Source organism: Salvelinus alpinus, chromosome 21 (genome assembly GCF_045679555.1).
Source record: "Salvelinus alpinus chromosome 21, SLU_Salpinus.1, whole genome shotgun sequence".
NCBI lineage: Eukaryota > Metazoa > Chordata > Actinopteri > Salmoniformes > Salmonidae > Salvelinus > Salvelinus alpinus.
This window is the reverse complement of record NC_092106.1, coordinates 11,581,024-11,604,552: the sequence shown is the minus strand read 5'-3', so window position 1 is coordinate 11,604,552 and position 23,529 is coordinate 11,581,024. Positions and strand designations below refer to the sequence as shown.

At 43.2% G+C, this 23,529-nt stretch overlaps 1 protein-coding gene across 1 annotated transcript in view; it reads right to left on the bottom strand.

Annotated features, from left to right (window-relative positions):
• Nucleotides 1-14,883, bottom strand: part of LOC139548530 (limbic system-associated membrane protein-like) — a 728,679-nt gene extending 713,796 nt beyond the window's left edge. The window contains exon 1 of the mRNA XM_071358222.1: nucleotides 14,706-14,883. Within this exon, the coding sequence (XP_071214323.1) occupies nucleotides 14,706-14,769 (64 nt within the window). The 5' untranslated portion in view covers nucleotides 14,770-14,883. The remainder of the gene's footprint in view (nucleotides 1-14,705) is intronic.
• Between the last annotated feature and the right edge of the window lie 8,646 nt (nucleotides 14,884-23,529).

Here is a 23,529-nt window from a genome sequence, read left to right as displayed (position 1 = left end):
ATTTTTTGGTTAGCAGATGTTAATGCGAGTGTAGCGAAATGCTTGTGCTTCTAGTTCCGACAATGCAATAATAACCAACAAGTAACCTAACAATTTCACAACAGCGTAAAGGGATGAAGAATATGTAGATAAAGATATATGAATGAGTGATGGTACAGAACGGCATAGGCAAGATGCAGTAGATGGTATCGAGTATAGTATATACATATGAGATGAGTAATGTAGGGTATGTAAACATTATATTAAGTGGCATTGTTTAAAGTGGATAGTGATACATGTATTACATAAAGATGGCAAGATGCAATAGGTGGTATAGAGTACAGTATATACATATGAGATGCGTAATGTAGGGCATGTAAACATTATATTAAGTGGCATTGTTTAAAGTGGCTAGTGATACATTTACATGTATGGCAGCAGCCACTCAATGTTAGTGGTGGCTGTTTAACAGTCTGCTGGCCTTGATATAGAAGCTGTTTTTCAGTCTCTCGGTCCCTGCTTTGATGCACCTGTACTGACCTCGCCTTCTGGATGATAGCGGGGTGAACAGGCAGTGGCTCGGGTGGTTGTTGTCCTTGATGATCTTTATGGCCTTCCTGTGACATCGGGTGGTGTAGGTGTCCTGGAGGGCAGGTAGTTTGCCCCCGGTGATGCGTTGTGCAGACCTCACTACCCTCTGGAGAGCCTTTCGGTTGTGGGCGGAGCAGTTGCCGTACCAGGCGGTGATACAGCCCGACAGGATGCTCTCGATTGTGCATCTGTAAAAGTTTGTGAGTGCTTTTGGTGACAAGCCAAATTTCTTCAGCCTCCTGAGGTTGAAGAGGCGATGCTGCGCCTTCTTCACCACGCTGTCTGTGTGGGTGGACCATTTCAGTTTGTCCTTGATGTGTACGCCGAGGAACTTAAAACTTTCTACCCTCTCCACTACTGTCCCGTCGATGTGGATAGGGGGCTGCTCCCTCTGCTGTTTCCTGAAGTCCACGATCATCTCCTTTGTTTTGTTGACGTTGAGTGTGAGATTATTTGATGATTTTCATGATTTTCCCATGATGTCAAGCAAAGAGGCACTGAGTTTGAAGGTAGGCCTTGAAATACATCCACAGGTACACCTCCAATCGACTCAAATGATATCAATTAGACTATCAGAAGCTTCTAAAGCCATGACATAATTTTCTGGAATTTTCCAAGCTGATTAAAGGCACAGTCAATTTAGTGTATGTAAACTTCTGACCCACTGGAATTGTGATACACTGATAAGTGAAATAATCTGTCTGTAAACAATTGTTGGAAAAATTACTTGTGTCATGCACAAAGTAGATGTCCTAACCGACTTGCCAGAACTATAGTTAGTTAACAATACATTTATGGAGTGGTTGAAAAACAAGTTTTAATGACTGCAATCTAAGTGTATGTAAACCTCCGACTTCAACTGTATAAAATCTCAGATAATAACTATTTGCATTTGCACACAAAATAACCTGAAGCTAGTTTTAGTTTCCCTAACACTGATATTTTTCTCTTTGTCTAGGGATACCTTGGTGGAAGCCAACAATCTTCCTGTCACGTTCCTGACCTGTTTTCTTTTGTCTTGTATTTATTTAGTTGGTCAGGGCGTGAGTTGGGTGGGTTTGTCTATGTGTGATTTTCTATGTTGGGATGTTTGTGTTCGGCCTGGTATGATTCTCAATCAGAGGCAGCTGTCAATCGTTGTCCCTGATTGAGAATCATACTTAGGCAGCCTGGGTTTCACGTGTGTTTTGTGGGTGTTTGTTTCCGTGTTTGTATTCGTGCCACACGGGACTCTTGTCGGTTGTATTCATTTTGTTATTTTGTTTCATGTTAGTGTTCAGTTTCGATTTAATAAATTATCATGAGCACTACCCACTCTGCGTGTTGGTCCGATCCATGCTCCTCCTCGTCTGAGGAGGAGAACGACTATGACGACCGTTACAGAAACACCCACCAAAAAAGGATCAAGCAGAGTGGGAACAGACAGCAGCAGAGACCGAGGACACAGGACTCGTGGACTTGGGAGGAGATCCTGGACGGCAAAGGACCCTAGGCTCAGCCAGGGGAATATCGCCGTCCCAAGGTGGAGTTGGAGGCAGCGAAGGCAGAGAGGCGCTGGTATGAGGAGGCAGCGCGGCGACGCGGTTGGGAGCCCGAGAGTCAGACCCAAAAATGTATTGGGGGGGGGGGCACACGCGGAGTGTGGCAAAGCCGGGTAGGATACCTGAGCCAACTCCCCGTGCTTACCGTGGAGTGAGAGGGCGTCGTACTGGTCAGACACCGTGTTATGCGGTAAAGCGCACGGTGTCCCCAGTACGCGTGCTTAGTCCAGTGCGGGCTATTCCACCTTGCCGCACTGGCCGGGTTAGGTTGGGCATCGAGCCGGGTGTCATGAAGCCGGCCCAAAGCATCTGGCCTCCAGTGCGTCTCCTCGGGCCGGCGTACATGGCACCAGCCTTACAAATGGTTCGCCAGCATAGCCCAGTGCGGGTTTTTCCACCTCGCCGCACTGGCAGGGCTACGGGGATCATTCAACCTGGTAAGGTTGGGCAGGCTCGGTGCTCAAGAGCACGTGTCCTCCTTCACGGTCCGTTTTTTCCGGTGCCACCTCCACGTACCAGTCCTCCGGTGGCAGCCCCCCGCACCAGGCTGTCTCTCCGTTTTCTCTCTCCAGTTGCTCCCACCTGTCCAGCGCTGTCAGAGCCTTCCTCCTCTCCAGCGCAGCCAGTGTCTGAGCTGCCTGCCTGCCCAGCGCTGTCTGAACTGTCTGCCTGCCCAGCGCTGTCTGAACTGTCTGCCTGCCCAGCACTGTCCGTCTGTCCCGAGCCGTCAGAGCTGCCCGTCTGTACTGAGTCTTCAGAGCTGCCCGTCGGTCCTGAGCCTTCAGAGCCGTCCGCCAGACAGGATCCGCCAGGGCCGCCAGCCAGCCAGGAGCTGCCAGAGCCAGCCGGCCATGAGCAGCCAGAGCCGCCAGCCAGCCATGAGCAGCCAGAGCCGCCAGCCAGCCATGAGCAGCCAGAGCCGTCCAGCCAGGACCAGCCAGAGCCGTCCAGCCAGGACCAGCCAGAGCCGTCCAGTCAGGACCAGCCAGAGCCGTCCAGCCAGGACCAGCCAGAGCCGTCCAGCCAGGACCAGCCACAATTAGCTGACTTCGTGATCTGTAAGGTAAGTAACTTTAATGTGTCAAGCAGATTACACGTTTTCCTTGCCATTTTCCGAAATGTAGCAAAGTTTAAGACATGGCTTTAATGTTGTAATATTAATAAGGTACCCAAAAGTAGTTAGAATTCATATTTTCATTTTATTAGCTAAACAAAACTTTAAAACAGCGAAACTGTTGGCGAAATCCGATGATGAATAGAATGTCATTTAGGCTGTAATGATCTCCAAAATTCGAATCATTAGGTCATCACACCGTTGATATAGCAACAGACGGTAATAGTTTATCAAATCCCATTATGACGTAGAGGGGGACACTATTTGGCCGGGGGACATTATTTGGCATGACACACCCTCTCCCTAGTTGGACTGACCCAAGCCAACGTGTCAGAGTTACCGTAGCAGCTCAAGGACAGAGCGATGCAGCTTTGCCAAAGTGTTGTGTTGTGAGTCTCCCGGTGAAAGGGATTCTACTCTCCACTGCTTTGCTTTCACACAATAGAATGTCAGCACTACAGGGGACCCCGAGCACCGGAATGAGCCAAGGACATTTTCCCAGTAAAAGTAAACAACCGCACCATCCCACAGATTGAGATACCTTCTGTTTCTGGAGTCTCACGTGGCTGTGTGTGTGATCGATGCCTGGCAAAGTCCCCCCACTTCCTTCCCCTGATCCCACCCTTCCAGAGCATGGTCGGCCACTTTACCTGCCAAGAATGTAATCTTTCCAGTTTTGCATAATGCCAATATGGCTCTCATCAATGTGATGGACACAGAGGAACACCTCTCATCGTTGATCAGAGATATCCTCTCCAAGATTTCGATTCGATTCTGGATGCACCGGGATGCCACACTGGGAGGAGTTCCTAAACACTCACTCCAAATCAACAATCAGCCACAAATGTGTGTGTAAGAGTAGGTCTAAACCAAATAGCACTGCAATAGGCCCCTTTCTGTGTTTGCAAACATTGCCGCTCGAGGGCGGTACGCGTAAGTTGGTCCCAGAACTCGGGGGAGTTCTTATAGAACACCAGCGAAAAAAGCCTCTATTTACATGTTGCTTATTATAATTGGATTGAATGTATGAATGTCCTGCATAATATAATTTTGTGTCATCATTGCAAATCAACTTCAACCAGTAAAATGGCTCTTTGGCTAGCTTTTGCTACAGCCAGTATCAATGAGCGTTAGCATTCTAGCTAACAACTGCTGCATCCACAATAGTTATTTCCCAAAGATAACAACAAAATACATCCTTAGTGACTGTTCAGGCAAGAATCAAAACATAATTGTAAGCATATAAGAACCAAAAATAGTTATTTTGTTTAGAACTAATTAGAACTAATAAAAACATAAATCTAGGCTGTTGAATGTCACAGCTGGCTTTCTTACTGCAACCAAGAGTTGCGCGCATCTGTGCTTGACGTCAGTGTGTCATGTACTGGAAAGAGGTCTAAAGCGATGAAAGTCCAACCCAATATGACACTGTATATCAGTCAGACCTTTGTGACCACACAAAACACAGAGCAGTAGATAAATGTATTTTGGGCTATGATGCCACTAATAGGGGATACTGTAGGTTAGACTGGGTAACTAATGCCTCTGACAACAGGATCCAATACTGCAGTATGTTTGAATCATGGATCATCATGATTGAATGTAATATGATACAGAATTCTCATGTTAAAGCAGATCGACTGGTGACTGTTATCGCTGCTTGCAGCCATTTTCATCATCTGATAATGTACCATTTGAAATCATGATGCTAATTTGGCTGCTAAAAGTGTCAAAATCCTGATTAAAGATCATGATTGATTCGCATTAGTCTCAGATTCTCATGTCGATTAACAATTCAAAGCCCAGGGTTGCTATTGAGAGTTTCCCATAAACAAGTCAGTAAATTATTCAAGACTAAAATCATTCTGGCTCATGGTGACAAAAAATAAATGATTTCTGGAAATGTAAGCGGTGTCTGCGAAAACGCAAAAAGTATGAAAATAATATGAGCAGACGTGTTTGATCACCAAAGCAAGCTAGACCAGGCAGTGTTAGGTGTTGGAAAGATAGCATGATTAAATGTGATAGATCGTCTTTTGTATTTCTCTGGACACATACAGTACAAGGACAAGACAAATTACCACCAAGAGAGTCTGTAGAAAATGCCTTGTGTTATGTGGTAAATGTACCACTTTAATAATGGAATTTAAATGCTTTGACATACAAACAAACAAACAATTAATGGCTGGTGCTCAAATTAATCACTGCTAATGTGCAATGCTTGTTTTTGATCCAAACATAGGGGTTCATGCAAAAAAACAAGCACATCATGGGAGAAACTATGGCTGTCTGAACTTTACTAGCTGTCAAATCCTTGCTTCCTCTGTCCTTGTTTCTCAATTCCTTTCAACATTCATTTGAAATTGAGTAAACAATGACGGATAATAACGCTTTCAGACAAAGACTATGTAGTCTATTGTTACATGTAGTGTCTGCTTTGTTGCACTCTACCTGTCTGGAAAAAAACAAGACTCATAAAACTTCTTCAACCAGTCTGTTTAAATGTTCAAATACAACTTTCATAATGTGAAGCAAGCATATTTAAAATCTTAATGCTTGTTTCATACCGTCATCATAAGTGCTACGGTTCATTTGCTTTTCAAAGTCAGTGCCTCTAGTAATAAAACCCCACCAACCACTCTGGGGTAAGATGCTTGTATATTTTGAGAACGGGAGCTTGGAGTATTCAAGCCGCCAAAGGTGTTCTCTCTTAGTAGATGCACATCGCTCATTGAGGCACTGCAAAGCAGTGGCAAAAATACAGGATGAAAGGGAAAGCGAATGTAACAGCTGACCCTACATGGGGTGGAAGCCTCATTAAGATTGCTGTGATAACTGGGGGAGGAAGAAAAACTGGGCTACTTCTTTATTTCGCATGTGGTTCCAAATGCCTTTTCAAGTCTCTCTTTTCCTTTCTCAGGCTCATTTCAGCTCCTGAAGGAGGAATGCTGGGCACGATGTCATCCAAGCTCACCCAGAATTTCCTCACAAACCAATTAAGGATTCCTCCCGTGTTGCTGCTGCCAGCTCTCTGCTCCCACTCCAAGCTCCCTGTAGGAATGAGCAGGAGCAGGCCTGAAGCAGTCATGCCTGGGAAATATAATTAACCTCAAATGTGTTATTAGTGGCTGTCATAATGAAGAAATTAAGAACAGACTGCCAAACGCAAATGACACAACAGACTGGCGTTGCAGTTCTTAAAAGGATCACCGTGTCAGCATACTGAATTAGAAAGAAAAAAGATGAACACCCCATAATTCTTGCCAGAAGAATGTCTGTCCTGTGCTCTAACAACAGTACTCAGTACACAGATTCGTGATCCTTCTCAGATGTACTGCTCTGTTGTCAGGTTAACTGGATATTCCTGTTGATGTATGATTGGCAAACACAAACACACACACGTACTGTACATCTAAACCAGCTATTCTCTTCACTCCTTAACATTGTCAATGATTTATCTTCAGTCAATTAGCCGACCTCACAAAAAGATCACGGGAAGAAATTACTATGACAAATAACGTCATTACATTCATTGATACCGTATCAATAATCACCTGAGCAAAAAATTGTTAAGATCGGAATGAAATGCCATTACAGGTGCTGTGTAGTACCTAGAGGCCTCTGAGCTTCAACAAACAAACAAGGGAAATAGGAGTGGTGCTCAACAACAATGACAATCATCCAGTGATAGAGTTTACCCAAGAAAAACGTTACAAAAAGGACTAATTCCTGGTAAACAAGTTGGCGCATTCAAAAAATAGGCAGAGATAAATATCTTCTTAACTCAGACTTAATTCTATGATCGGATGTAAACAGGTACTGACGTTTCTGAGAGATCCATTTTTAATGTCTCACACGCATTCCAATGTGTGGACCAGCTTACCACAGCCCAGGTACCTTTACAATGGCAGTCAGTGTGCGTCCCACGTTTCTCTATGTAATAGTAATCTAATTCCATTAGTGCATTGGGATTTGGTGATTCATTATCGGACTCACTACCAGAACGGTAACAAGATTAAGTTTGAGGAAAACAGAGCGATTTTTTTTTTCTTCCTACGACTGAACTCAAAGCGAAAAATATACTAATTAAAATTACGTGTAATTTCTTCATATTAAATCTCAAATCTCCGGAGAATAGGTTCGGCACCCCGATAAACAAGAAAATAGAAAACCCTCCCTGTTGCACATGTCAAACCAACATGCTGTGTGGCTGGTGGAAAGACTAGAAACAGAACTAAAACTAAAAGCCTCAGGTTCATAACAACTCTCTAAAGCTCAGAGTCTAAATATTGTAAACAGAACCCTCACCAAGACATAACTGTCGGGCTGTCAGTGGTTGTTTCTTATAGTGTATAACGAGGGAGAAGATGAGACAAATTGCTTTCCTGCAAGGTTCACCAAACATGTACATTTCTTGAGACATTTTGTATCATTTATAATCTAGAGCGATTCATTATTAGTATTAGCTGACATTTCCCAGCCACATGTGGATAAAATCACTTTAGTGTGTCAATCAATTCCAGTTTGAATGATCACCCCTTGTCGCTGGATAAAAATAGATCACCGTCTTCCGGGAATACTGAAGATGTGCATCTGCCAGTAAAGCCAAGATGAAACCAGAAGGCTTGAAACTCAAGAAATGGAGCCAAGGAAGTGTTTGTCAAACACTATAAGAGACAAAATGGACTATGTGGTCCGGGAAACAAGCTGTGTTTTAAGTCCTCCATTCAAAGAGTGTTTTGATATCTCAACGTTGTTAAGACTACACTCTGGTAGTGAGCTGGAACTTGACAGATGAAAGATGTTTCTGAGCCTATTCTGGAGTCACTGAAGCACACTATTATGTATACTAGGTGTTGTAGAGAGGACAGGGAAAAAGGCAAGGTACGTATTCGCCCAGGTACAAAACATAAACATACCGCATGTCCCTAAATATGTATTTTCTCCTGATTAAACCTAAGTGCCTGTGTGCATGTAACACACACCAATGACATCCTAATCCAGACAGACAGCAAACAGCAGGGAAACAACTGCACTTAGCATTGGGTTGATGAAAAATGCAGACGGGTGGCTGAGTAGGCCGGTTATACAGGTCAGGAATCAGGATCAGACGGGCTTGTTCAAGACCGGCACAGAAGAAGTACAGCGGTCTTCATTACAACAGTGGTACACTACTTCTATACAAGCAAGAAGATGATCCTGGATTTGCATCCCTATGAAAGGAAGTAAAACCTCTGAAGTTGGACTTCAAGATGAGATTCAGAAGCAGACAGAATGTAATGTCAGGGACTGGAAGGCGGAGGAATAATACTAATACGAGTCTCCTCATTTCATTTTTCTTTTAGAGTATCTATCGTCTGAATTCCAACATTGTTTATGAAGATAAATTGATTTGATTTTTGCATTGGGGTATACATTGCATTTGGAAAGTATTCAGACCCCTTGACTTTTTAAACATTTTGTTATGTTACAGCCTTATTCTAAAATGGATTAAATTGTTTTTCGCCCCTCATTTTTCCTCCATTTTGACTGACTTGCCAAGCTAAATAAACAGAAATATCACATTTACATAAGTATTCAGAGCCTTTACGTTGTACTTTGTTGAAGCACCTTTGGCAGCGATTACTGTCTCGAGTCTTCTTGGGTATGACGCTACAAGCTTGGCACACCTGTATTTGGGGAGTTTCTCCCATTCTTCTCTGCAGATCCTATCAACCTCTGTCAGGTTGGATGGGGAGCGTCGCTGCACAGATATTTTCAGGTCTCTCCAGAGATGTTCGATCTGGTTTTAAGTCCGGTCTCTGGCTGGGCTGGGCCACACAAGGACAATCTGAGACTCTTCCTGAAGCCACTCCTGCGTTTTATTGGCTGTGTGCTTAGGGTTGTTGTCCTGTTGGAAGGTGAACCTTCACCCCAGTCTGAGGTCCTGAGCATTCTGGAGCAGATTTTCATCAAGGATCTCCATGTACTTTGCTCTAGTCTCCCAGTCCCTGCCGCTGAAAAACATCCCCACAGTATAATGCTGCCACCACCATGCTTCACCATAGGGATGGTGCCAGGTTTCCTCCGGATGTGATGCTTGGCATTCAGGCCAAAGAGTTCAATCTTGCTGTCATGTGCCTTTTACTGAGGTGTGGCTTCCGTCTGGCCACTCTACCATAAAAGCCTGATTGGTGGAGTGCTGCACAGATGGTTGTCCTTCTGGAAGGTTCTTCCAGAAGCCACAGAGGAACTCTGGAGCTCTGTCAGAGTGACCATCATGTTCTTGGTCACCTCCCTGACCAAAGCCCTTCCCCCCAGATTGCTCAGTTTGGCCGGGTGGCCAGCGTTAGGAAGAGTCTTGGTGGTTCCAAACTTCTTTCATTTAAGAATGATGGAGGCCACTGCGTTCTTGGGGAAATTCAATGTCGCAAACAATTTTTTGGTACCCTTCCCCATATCTGTGCCTCAACACAATCCTGTCTCTGAGCTTTATTCCTTCGACCTCATGCTTTGGTTTTTGCTCTGACATGCACTGTCAACTGTGGGACCTTATATAGACAGGTGTGTGCCTTTCCAAATCATGTCCAATTAATTGAATTTACCACAGGTGAACACCAATTTAGTTGTAAAAACATCTCAAGGATGATTAATGGAAACAGGATGCACCTGAGCTCAATTTCAAGTCTCATACGTAGCAATGGGTCTGAATACTTATGTAAATAAGTTATTTCATTTTTTTATTTTTAATACATTTGCAAAAATGTCTAAACTTGTTCTCGCTTTGTCATTATGGGGTATTGTGTGTAGATTGATGGGGGGGTTATTTAATCCATTTTAAAATAAGGCTGTAACGTAACAAAATGTGGAAAAGGGAAGCGGTCTGAATACTTATCCGAATGCACTGTATTTTGTCTTCCCTCTACACATTCGTACAGCTTCTCCATTCTCTAAATTCAGCCGTGATGCATACGTCAGTTTGCCTGGTAAGAGAATAAAGTATGTGGATTCCAAACTGATAGTTATTGTGATTCTGATTGGAATAGGAGTACTCCGTAGAGTAGAGAGATACAGCTAGTCTTCCTAAAAGATTATTGGTTATGATGATACTGAAATCAAATTAAAAGAGTTTACGCTTAGAAAGGGATTTTGTATGGATGTTGATTAGAAATGCATCACTTGAATCAACAACAAAGAGTCGCGTGAACTGCCAGAAGATGGACTCGTGGAGAAAATAAATAATTTCATTAAACATTTTTATAATATCGATGTATGCTCCGCCCATCCACCCTCCCCCCATATGCCGCACATGCTTTCACTTTGTGAAGGAAATGTCAGATAAATGCAAAGTGATAACAATAAAATGTGTTAGTAACAGAACTAAATGCAGTCAACCCTGTCATATATTACAAAAGTCTGGGGACATAGAACTTAAGACAGTATACATCAGTTTTAATTTCCAAAGTGCACAGATCCTTCTCCTTTGCCTACTGGAGGTATTGAAGAGAGTTTAACGTAAGCTGCTCAAAGGAGGCAAGTCTGCACTCTGGAAAACATACAACCACAGTGAGTACATTGACCTGGAGGGATGAGGAGAGAAGCCCCACCAACAGACACCACGTTTACGGTTAGCAAAACGTGTTTCACTTCAAAGTACCAGAGGATCACAGGCACCATAAGGCTTGTACAGGGAACACAGAGCTAATTGCAATTTTCCTGGTATGGGGCTCTGAGAAGTGGAGCGTTGTGGACATTAAAGAAGCTGAAAGCGAAGTGGTGCGGGGGTATAAAGGTATGAAGTATAACGTGTATTGCTGCAATTTCACGCTTTTGTGTTTTATTCCAGGCCCTGTCTCTGCTCCCCTTTCTCCCTCTCTCCCTGTGGCTACAGCACAGTATTTACATCATTCCCCAGCCCAGAACACCTCAGAGGAACCCAGACCACATCCTGCCTACAACCAACCACAGAGACATTATTGGAATATATGAAGACCCCAAAAAACACGAGTCAATTAAGTCGGATCGTTTTTCAATAGGGGGAGTCTGTGGTCTCTGGTGAGGAGGAAAATCACGAGTCCCCAAAGAGAGATCAACGTGGACTCCAGTGAAAGGCCCGGCGAGAGATATTCTGATTGTATTAATTATTCTGACTGTTTAACCTTCTCTTTCCAATTCATTTCTGAATGTGTGTGTATTCCCTGTGCGCCTGACATTCTGAAGGTTTATTTAATGGGTATGTGGTAATGTTTCTGAGTTCTCCATCCAGCTCTGTTTTGGGGTTAAACCCAGACACCATTCCAAACAGATTACAGAATCTAGCATACTCTGACTTTATTCAAAGAGTGTTCTCTTGTTTCCGAGGCGATGGCACGATTTTCATTCGAATAATATTTGAATAAACCCCTCCCAGGGGACTAGTGTGAATTGATCACCACATGAAAGGCAATTATTTGTATAACCGGAAAAAGAAGAAGAAATCAATTATATCCACAGCTATATTATGCAATCTCTGGATAATTTACAAAAGTCATTTTTCCTCAGAAAAGTCTAACAGCATCAACACCATTAAACAAATCTTTACCTCAAGGTTCCTAATACTTCCCATCAGAAAAGGACAAAACAAAAAACAAAGAAAGAAAATGCATGGCACAAGGCCAAAATGTTATTTTCTTCCTCTTTTTTCAACTACAAAGTCATGTCTTTTTTTCAACATACAGTATGTAAGGGAACAATCCACTGCTGGATATGATGTGCTATGAAAGCCCCCAACAGTACATGTGATCTATAAGGAGCAAATACAGGACATGTGCTCTATAGTACATGTGCTCTATGAAGAGCAAATACAGGACATGTGCTCTTTAAGGAGAAAATACAGTACATGTGATCTATGAAGAGAAAATACAGTACATGTGCAATATGAAAAGAAAATACAGTACATGTGCTCTATGAAGAGAAAATACAGTACATGTGCTCTATGAAGAGAAAATACAGTACATGTGCTCTATGAAGAGAAAATACAGTACATGTGCTCTATGAAGAGAAAATACAGTACATGTGCTCTATGAAGATACTATACAGTACATGTGCAATATGAAGAGAAAATACAGTACATGTGCTCTATGAAGATACTATACAGTACATGTGCTCTATGAAGAGAAAATACAGTACATGTGCTCTATGAAGAGAAAATGCAGTACATGTGCTCTATGAAGAGAAAATACAGTACATGTGCTCTATGAAGAGAAAATACAGTACATGTGCTATATGAAGAGAAAATACAGTACATGTGCTCTATGAAGAGAAAATACAGTACATGTGCTCTATGAAGAGAAAATACAGTACATGTGCTCTATGAAGAGAAAATACAGTACATGTGCTCTATGAAGAGAAAATACAGTACATGTGCTCTATGAAGAGAAAATACAGTACATGTGATCTATGAAGAGAAAATACAGTACATGTGCAATATGAAGAGAAAATACAGTACATGTGCTCTATGAAGAGAAAATACAGTACATGTGCTCTATGAAGAGAAAATACAGTACATGTGCTCTATGAAGAGAAAATACAGTACATGTGCAATATGAAGCAGCCATAATAAAAACTGTACTTTCTCCTGACTTCAATAGTGATCTATGGTGCAGTTTCATTACTAGTTAACCGTGTTGGCTGTACTGCACTCAGAAGAGGCTCCATCTCCACAGAGAAATTAACAGTGGGCATTTAGAGTAGCATGCTGACTTGCCTACACCAATTCATTTAACAGCTGAACATTATGTTAATACAACAACAAGGGTAATTTAAAGATAGATGAAGAGGAAAAGTGAGCCAGCGAGGAGGACCAGACATGGTCGAGGCCACCAACCTGTGACACCGCCCCAAGGCGTGAGACATGGCCAGACTGGTTAAGCATACAGGGTTCTGTTGGAGATCAAAGTGAAAACACTTTTCTGTCTCTCCTGCTGTGGTTCAATGTAAACAGACCTAGTCTGGGCTCTATGCTGACCATTTTTATAAGGTGCACTGTTGCTTCTAAATAAAAAGCCCTGCTAGTGTATATTAGGAAGACCTCATACGACATCCCCTGGCAGTTGTCTATAACATACATGATGCTGTCATGATAAGGCTGAATCATGCATTGCATTTCATAGAATATTTGAGACATTTCATAAGTTAGAGCTGGAAGCCCCTAGTGTTGTTGACCTGGAGGTTGGGGTTTCATTCAAAGCCATTTCCTAATTAAGCCACATTGAGTTGTTTGTTGACTACTGTGCTGGATTTCACAGCTCTCCATAACTGCACACACAACTCCTTTTAGAATCAGACAATTAACAAACTACTTCAATAGTCATGTCACAATGGAAATAATTTACCAAATTAGAACTAGTCTGCACACAGGGGTCTTTGGGTAACTGGTCATCATCAGGAACACCCAAAAGACAGAACCACAAGGTAGCGGGTTTGAATTCTGTGCAGGCCAACCCTCGAACTTCCTATATTAGTGTTAGTAGTGGGATGCTGCCATGAGGGCATCAGAGATGTACCCAGGCATAAGGAACTGTGGAATGAGGGATTACATACTAGTGGACATTACCTTAGTACAACACCAGCATCCTGTTCAATGCAGGTCTATTGGTGTTATGTGTAGATGCACATACCGTCACAAGAAGCTGTCTAAAGCTAGGCAGCTTTGAACTCTTCCCTCTGGTCTAAAGGAGACCCAAATGCCCCCAGGGCAGTGATTGGGGTGAAGTCACCGCCCTGCAAATGGTTCCATCCCTTCAATGAGACATAGCACCCAAGATCTGACTCTGTTTAAAATAGGATAGTCCTGGCTTAATTCCCAATACCATCATACTATCTGGAGATGAATGAACCAGCTCCAACTTGGTTAATTCTGAAACTCTTCTCCAGGTTTGTTGCTATAGCCTAAATGTATTCTCAGTCAACTCACCTTGTCAAATAAGGCTTGAATAAATTCATATTAGAGACACTTTTATGTATCATTATTTAGGTTACTGTATCAATTAGTCACTTGACAATGCACCACCTTGCAACTTCAGCCAAGCTATCAGTTCTATAACCACAAAGGGGGGCACAGAAAAATATAGCAACATGATTCAAACTCAGCAGAGACATCACAGACAAGTCACTTCAGAAATAATTTAATAACTGGTGGCTTTAGCAATTTCCTATGAACTCTCGCCACGGAATGTCTCCTACACCACCACCCTCCCCCCCACTCACTTCGAATCGTAAATACACTATTTTTGTCAATCTGAGTGCAATAAATAGCCAAGGATGAACGTCATAAATACCGGGGATAAATAAGTCATAGAAGACACCAGAGGTAGCCAGCCGATCAAAGCTGCATAAGCAGAGTCTCAGCAGGCGCAGGTACACAACATGAATTCCTCTGACTCCAAACTGAAAAGAGGAATGTGACTGGTAATCTAAAGCAACATAATTATGTTAAAAATGAACTAGAATGCCACCCGTACCTTGAAATCCAAATAAGAAAAAGAACCCCGGTATCCAAATTGTGTGTATCCAGAACGAATTCATGTTGTCCTCGTCAGCTCCAAAACCTCTCCTGAATGTCAACGTACTTCTTGTGCAGGTCTCTTGCAATAATTTTGTGAGCAGGCAGTATCGTTTTTTGGTAGGAATTATGCTCAGAGGGCGTGTAGCTCCAAGGATATGTCCTAATGCTGCAGAGCACTATAACTACAACTCAAGTGCTCGAGCGCTAAAGACATCCTTTTTGTAATCATGAATAGCTGTGCACTTCAATGCTTGCCTCATCTGGTCATCACTCCCACCTAGTGGTTAAGCAAGTACCTAGAAAAACACAAGTTTGACATCATCTTCTGATTATTGATATTGATGAGGATACGGACCCATGCTGCACGGGGGAGTCACCGGTCAGCTTATGTTCCAACTGTGTTTATTATGCAACTGAATTGGTATTTCAGCAGGGCTTTATGGATCGACAGTCACACTCATTTCTGTCATGTAGAATAGCATTCTGAAGTGTTGCATAACATCTGGTATGACCTGTTGAATTTGCATAATGATTTCACATCTGACATATTCTAATGTCTGTGTGTCTCACTGTCTATATCCATGTACATGCTTCCAAGATCTATTTTCCCTCCGAACACCCCTGTAGCTACTCCAGCCATAACCTTCAGATCTCTCTGATGCATAGGTTACTATAAAACCAAGAAAAAAAATCTGGACAAGTGCAAACAATTAGATTGATTCTCTCATTGCATGTGTATGATATGCAATCTGTGATAACAATACCATTATTTCCTAAATAAAGTCCCTCAACATACTACAACTGATGCTAGTTGAAAGAGATATCTAGCTACCTACTGTGAACCATTCAACACCTCAACAGCCAAACAGCAGTCCTCAAGAGAGGGGCAACCTTTTGCTACCCTCTGTTAACCAACGACAAAGGTCCTCTGTAGTGCATGAGGTGTGTCCCTACCAGAGGTGAGGCTTGGCAGAGGACAGGAGAGGAGGATAGCAGCACGGAAATCTATGGAATACTAATAGTGACATTTGGTAAGAAAGCTTCATTCAGCCTGCAGGCAAGGTGGGGGCGGGCTGTTTGTAAAGACACTTGAGACTAATCAAAGTCTAGGGGACCTTACTCACTAGAAAATGGCCTGTGAGAGAGGACAGTGAGGGAGTGGCATAGAGGGAGAGGGAGGGAGGGAGGGAGGGAAAGTGTTTCCCTATTAATGTGCTCTACTCCTATCTCTCTACTGCCAGCCAAACACTGTCCTCTCATCTACTGTTTTACATGTCCACGACTGATACCAAGGCTAATACAGACAAATCCTGCAATTGCAACCCTGTCTTTTTTTGTGATCAAGCAATGTATTTTCTCACTGAATCTTACTAGATTTGATTTCGATAGCAATGAAAGCAGATGCTGCCTGAAAATGCCGTTGTATTCCTGCTTCTAAAGCTCAGTCTCCTCTTGTAAGCCCTGGTGAGCTACATGACTGGTGTTGCTGAATTGAATTATGCTCAGATCTTAGTAATTTGTTAAGTATGATTGCCAAAGACATTACAGCTTCAAAAATTGAAAAGAAAAACAAAAGTGGCTCATGAGGATGTCTGGATGTGATGTATAACACAACTTATTGAATATTGAATTACCCTTGTTCTCCACCTGTTATACACCACCACGTGAACCACAAGCTTCATGATGAAATGTTCTGCTAGAGAACCATTGTGTGTACACAATTCCCATTCAAGGCTGAATAGGATTTCAGTTACTGTCTGATATAGTAATCAATGAGATCCCTGCAGTTTAGACACCATCCCATTAAAATGTATATACGAGCAGCATGTACTGTAAGAGCAACTGGCCAGGGACTGCAGTCAGTTGTCATAATGTTCTCAGTTGTCAGTACAAATTATTTATTTCAACAAAACCTCTCATGTGTAGGCTATCTCTATGACTTTGTCATTTCATTGGGATATTTAATTGAAGACATGCAGATCACAGTGAACAACCATGAGGTCACCACAGCTTGCTTGCTCAACCCACACATGCCATGTGACAAAATGTGAAAAACTGTATGTTAGTTTCTCATGCGAATGCCTGTTATATGTGTGCTACTCCAGCCCATAGAAACGCATTGAATTAAAATATTCATAAATGGCTAAAAAAAGACAGTGAACAAAAATTATCATAAGGAATAAGGTTTTGAAGTGTCTGTCCTATATCTAAAGAAAGCTCGGGAAATAAAGTATATATTGTTTTGGGGGGGGAGGTATTTAGCCGCTTATTTTTAATGGCACAAAATGACCTCCATACTTCCATTCATTGTATGGGTTACCTGCAGACGGGTCGTAGAGCAGTCTCCCCTTTCCACAGTGGGGTCATATTAGTTTGTAGCCCAAAAGGTTTGGACGATACAGACAGAAGTTGGCACATCAGCGTTATCACCTTCAGACCAAACGCTAGACAATTTCATGAGAAGAACAATTTTCAGGATGTCTCATAGTCTGACAAACACCACTGTAGCTCAGCACCTTCCACCACAGATGCAGAAGGCTGACATAGGTGGATAAGCTGGATTGAGACGCAGCCCATGCAAAAACCCAGATATCTCTAGTTAAACATCTTGATGGGGATTTTTATATTATGTTACTTAGATTGACGCACAGGTGGATGACTGCCAATGGACGACTGCAATTGAAAAAGCATTAGCTCCATCTGAAATTGTCGAACACAAAATCCTAAAGAGTCTACGGCTATTCCTACCATGGTTTGCATTTTTCATGGCTGGAGCCCAATTCAATTATATATTTTTTTGTCCATCCACATTTCTTCCATTCACAACAATACAGACAGGCTCAGTGTGACAAAAACGTGAATGCAATTGGAGTAGCAACTTTTTGAGGGTGTGTGAACAAAGTGCTTGGAATTGTGGGAGATGGCCCATGTGTACTCAAATCTTACCCTGGAGGTCCAGAGTACTGCTTGTTTTCTGTTCTACCTGATAATTAATTGTTCACACCTGGTGTCCCAGGTCTAAATCCGTTCCCGATTAGAGGGGAAGAATTTTAAAAAGCAGTGGAACTGGCATCGAAGATACAGATTAGAATTTATTTTTATTTGAACCTTTATTTAACTAGGCAAGTGGGTTAACTGCCTTGTTCAGGGGCAGAACGACAGATTTTAGCTTGTCAGCTCTGGGATTTGATCGAGCAACCTTTCGGTCACTAGTCCAATGCTCTAAACACTAGGCTACCTGCCGCCCCAATTTGATGGCCATAGTGAGTTTACCCAAAGGAACAGTCAAAAGAGGATAAAGGGATATTTTCTTAAAAACCATTTATTTGAAGACTTTTTCACTGACTATGCTTCTCTGAGATCTTTCAGGTTGGCCGCCCCAAATATTCATCTTCGAGTAATGACAAATTACAGTATTATTTTCCGTATGATAATTGCCTTCAGCAGCGATTGCTTCACGGCCTACTTCAATCATCGGGATAAGGATAGCCTGAAACTGCATGAAGAAAATTCCATCAAGTTAGCCATTAAGGAAAAACACATTAACGTGGAGTCAGTCGAGCACTACATGTTAGTCTAGAATAAATCAATAGTCGTGATGAACTATGTTTGAGTTGAGTATTCAGTACTTTTTGAAAGATATATGGAAAAACAAGCCATTGGATTTCTGCACATTGAAAGCACATTGCTTCTGTCAGGACTAGTGGCACTGAACATACAAGTCAACTGTGATCAGGCTAAATCTTTCCCACAGACACCCCTTCAGAGAGCAACGAGGAAGAGACTAATGTAAGTCATCTTAGTCTCTATCAAAGACACTGTTCTTCCGAGGACTGGGATAGTGGCTCTGACAGGCCTGTAATCCTCATATCATTAATATTTGGAAAGGGCCAAGTACATTTAAATGTCAGTTACTGTAAAGAAGTAACATCCAGGCTGTTTGTAGCTTGTTTGAGTTTAGCTACTTTTGCTACTGAATGAGTTTGCTCTGTAGATCTGCTGTGTGTGTGTGTGTGTGTGTGTGTGTGTGTGTGTGTGTGTGTGTGTGTGTAAGGTATTTCTGAACCAACACTTAAGTTTTGAGTCTAAAGCAAAAATTTTATGAACTCCAAATGAAAGGACCCAATGAATGAATTAAATTGGCCAACAAATGATTATATCCAGTTATTCTATCCAAATCTACGTTATTAAATGTTCCCCCCCAATTACCATCATGTCAGAACACTCTTTCTGACAGGTTATGGATCACAATTAGAATATTAACAACATTTAGCCATGACACATACCCCTGACAGCATTCAGAAGCTAAGGTGACCACAGATAAATAAATGAGACAGGAGCATCCAATCGCAATTCAGTCTGGTGAATATCTGACGGTAATTCCAATTCTAATGTCTATGTTTTATTGAAAGGCCCTTTGGGCTGGAGCTTAATTCATGTCATTACTGTATGAGACCTGGTAGAGTGGGATTGCTACAGTCATTGACTGAATGACTGATTCAGTCTTAATTTAGATTGTCCTCTGCCAATCTCTATATACAGTCGTGGCAGAAAGTTTTGAGAACGACACAAATATACATTTTCACAAAGTCTGCTGCCTCAGTTTGTATGATGGCAATTTGCATATACTCTAGAATGTTATGAAGAGTGATCAGATGAATTGCAATTAAATGCAAAGTCCCTCTTTGCCATGCAAATGAACTGAATCCCCCAAAAACATTTCCACTGCATTTCAGCCCTGCCAAAAAAGGACCAGCTGACATCATGTCAGTGATTCTCTCGTTAACACAGGTGTGAGTGTTGACGAGGACAAGGCTGGAGATCACTCTGTCATGCTGATTGAGTTTGAATAACAGACTGGAAGCTTCAAATGGAGGGTGGTGCTTGGAATCATTGTTCTTCCTCTGTCAACCATGGATACCTGCAAGGAAACACGTGCCGTCGTCATTGCTTTGCACAAAAAGGGCTTCACAGGCAAGGATATTGCTGCCAGTACAATTGCACCTAAATCAACCATTTATCATCAAGAACTTCAAGGAGAGCGGTTCAATTGTTGTGAAGAAGGCTTCAGGGCGCCCAAGAAAGTCCAGCAAGCGACAGGACCGTCTCCTAAAGTTGATTCAGCTGTGGGATCGGGGCACCACCAGTACAGAGCTTGCTCAGGAATGGCAGCAGGCAGGTGTGAGTGCGGCAAAGATTTTTGGAGGATGGCCTGGTGTCAAGAATGTCAGCAAAGAAGCAACTTCTCTCCAGGAAAAACATCAGGGATTGGACTGCTGAGGACTGGAGTAAAGTCATTTTCTCGGATGAATCCCATTTCCGATTGTTTGGGGTTTCCGGAAAAAAGCTTGTCCGGAGAAGACAAGGTGAGCGCTACCATCAGTCCTTTGTCATGCCAACAGGAAAGCATCCTGAGACCATTCATGTGTGGGATTGCTTCTCAGCCAAGGGAGTGGCTCACTCACAATTTTGCAATGAATAAAGAATGGTACCAACACATCCTCAGAGAGCAACTTCTCCCAACCATCCAGGAACAGTTGGTGATGAACAATGCCTTTTCCAGCATGATGGAGCACCTTGCCATAAGGCAAAAGTGATAACTAAGTGGCTCGAGTAACAAAACATCGATATTTTGGGTCCACGGCCAGGAAACTCCCTAGACCTTAAGCCCATTGAGAACTTGTGGTCAATCCTCAAGAGGCGGGTGGACAAACAAAAACCCACAAATTCTGACAAACTCCAAGCATTGATTATGCAAGAATGGGCTGCCGTCAGTCAGGATGTGGCCCAGAAGTTAATTGACAGCATGCCAGGGCGGATTGCAGAAGTCTTGAAAAAGAAGGGTCAACACTGCAAATATTGACTCTTTGCATCAACTTCATGTAATTGTCAATACAAGCCTTTGACACGTATGAAATGCTTGTAATTATACTTCAGTATTCCATAGTAACATCTGACAAGAATATCTAAAGACACTGAAGCAGCACACTTTGTGGAAATTCATATTTGTGTCATTCTCAAAACTTTTGGCCACGACTGTAGTGTCTTAACTTCCACTTTACCTTATTGTATATTGGTTAATGCTAGTGGGGGGGGGGGGCAATGCAAATAGTCTGGGTAACCATTTGATTAGCTGTTAAGGAGTCTTATGGCTTGGGGGTAGAAGCTATTTAGGAGCCTCTTGGACCTAGACTTGGCGCTCCGGCACCGCTTGCCGTGCGGTAGTAGAGAGAACAGTCTATGACTAGGGTGGCTGGAGTCTTTTTATTTTACCCCCTTTTCCTCCCCAATTTTGTGGTATCCAATTAGTAGTAGTTACTGTCTCGTCTCATCGCTGCAACTCCCGTACGGACTCGGGAGAGGCGAAGGTCGAGAGCCATGCGTCTTCCAAAACACAACCCAACCAAGCCGCACTGCTTCTTGACACAACGCACATCCAACCCGGAAGCCAGCCGCACTCTCCATGCCGTCCCTAGGAGGGGTGCGTCACTTGAGTGGGTTGAGTCACTGACGTGGTCTTCCTGTCTGGGTTGGCGCCCCCCCTTGGGTTGTGCCGTGGTGGAGATCTTTGTGGGCTATACTCAGCCTTGTCTCAGGATGGTAAGTCGGTGGTTGAAGATATCCCTCTAGTGGTGTGGGGGCTGTGCTTTGGCAAAGTGGGTGGGGTTATATCCTGCCTGTTTGGCCCTGTCCGGGGGCATCATCGGATGGGGCCACAGTGTCTCCTGACCCCTCCTGTCTCAGCCTCCAGTATTTATGCTGCAGTAGTTTGTGTCGGGGGGCTAGGGTCAGTCTGTTATATCTGGAGTATTTCTCCAGTGTCCTGTGTGAATTTAAGTACGCTCTCTCTAATTCTCTCTCTCTTTCTTTCTCTCGGGGGACCTGAGCCCTAGGACCATGCCTCAGGACTACCTGGCATGATGACTCCTTGCTGTCCCCAGTCCACCTGGCCGTGCTGCTGCTCCAGTTTCAACTGTTCTGTCTGCGGCTATGGAACCCTGACCTGTTCACCGGACGTGCTACCTGTCCCAGACCTACTGTTTTCAACTCTCTGGAGACAGCAGGAGCTAGGTTTTGTCGGGCCCTCTTCATGACTGTCTAGGTGTGCTTGGACCATGTTAATTTGTTGATGATGTGGATGCCAAGGAATTTGAAGCTCTCAACCTGCTCCACTACAGCCCCCTCGATGAGAATGGGGGCGTGCTCGGTCCTCCTTTTCCTGTAGTCCACAATCATCTCCTTTGTCTTGATTACGTTGAGGGAGAGGTTGTTGTCATTACATACACGGTCAGGTCTCTGACCTCCTTCCTATAGGCTGTCTCATCGTTGTTGGTGATCAGGCCCACCATTGTTGTGTCATCAGCAAACTTAATGATGGTGTTGGAGTCATGCCTGGCCGTGCAGTCATGAGTGAACAGGGAGTACAGGAGGGGACTGAGCACGCACCACTGAGGGGCCCCCGTATTGAGGATCAGCGCGGCGGATGTGTTGTTACATTTCCTTACCACCTGGGGGCGGCCCGTCAAGAAGTCCAGGATCCAGTTGCAGAGAGAGGTGTTTAGTCCCAGGGTCCTTAGCTTGGTGATGAGCTTTGAGGGCACTATTGTGTTGAACGCTGAGCTTTTCAATGAATAACATTCTCACATAGGTGTTTCTTTTGTCCAGGTGGGAAAGGGCAGTGTGGAGTGGAATAGAGATTGCATCATCTGTGGATCTGTTGGTGTGGTATGCAAATTGGAGTGGGTCTATGGTTTCTGGGATAATGATGTTGATATGAGCCATGACCAGCCTTTCAAAGCATTTCATGGCTACAGACATGAGTGCTACGGGTCGGTAGTCATTTAGACAGGTTAGTGTTCTTGGGCACAGGGACTATGGTGGTCTGCTTGAAACATGTTTGTATTACGGCTGTATGTTTTTAATGTCGTCGTTGAAACACAAGATATTACAGTTTTGAATGTCTCGTTGGTAGGATAAATGTGCTTTCAGTTCATCCCATTTATTTTCCATCGATTGAACGTTAGCTTGCAGGACAGAAGGCAAGGGCAAATTAGCAACTCGTTGCCTGATCCTTACAAGGCACCCTGATCTCTTTCCGCGAAACCTCCGGTTCCTTCTCCAGCGAGTAACGTGGATCTGGGCCTGGTCGGGTGTCTGTATTATATCCCTCCCGTATGACTCATTGAAGAAGAACTCTTTGTCCAGTTCGAGGTGAACAATTGCAGTTCTGATGTCCAGAAGCTCTTTTCGGTCATAAGAGACGGTAGCAGCAACATTATGTACAAAACAAGTTACGAACAACGCAAAAAAAATAACATGGTTGGTTAAGAGCCGATAAGACGGCAGCCTTCCCCTCCGGCGCCATCATGGATCTTCCATTCCTGTGGCGGTTCTCATGAAAGCCAGTTTCTACATCGCGCTTGATGGGTTTTGCGACTGCACTTGAATAAATGTTCAAAGTTCTTGACATTTTCCGCATTGACTGACCTTCATGTCTTAAAATAATGATGGACTGTCGTTTCTCTTTGCTTATTTTAGCTGTTCTTGCCATACTATGGACTTGATCTTTTACCAAATAGGGCTATCTTCTATATACCACCCCTACCTTGTCACAACACAACTGATTGGCTCAAACACATAAGGAAGGAAATAAATTCCACAATTTTAACTTTTAAGAAGGCACACCTGTTAATTGACATGCATTCCAGGTGACTAGCTCATGAAGCTGGTTGAGAGAATGCTAAGAGTGTGCAAAGCTGTCATCAAGGCAAAGGGTGGCA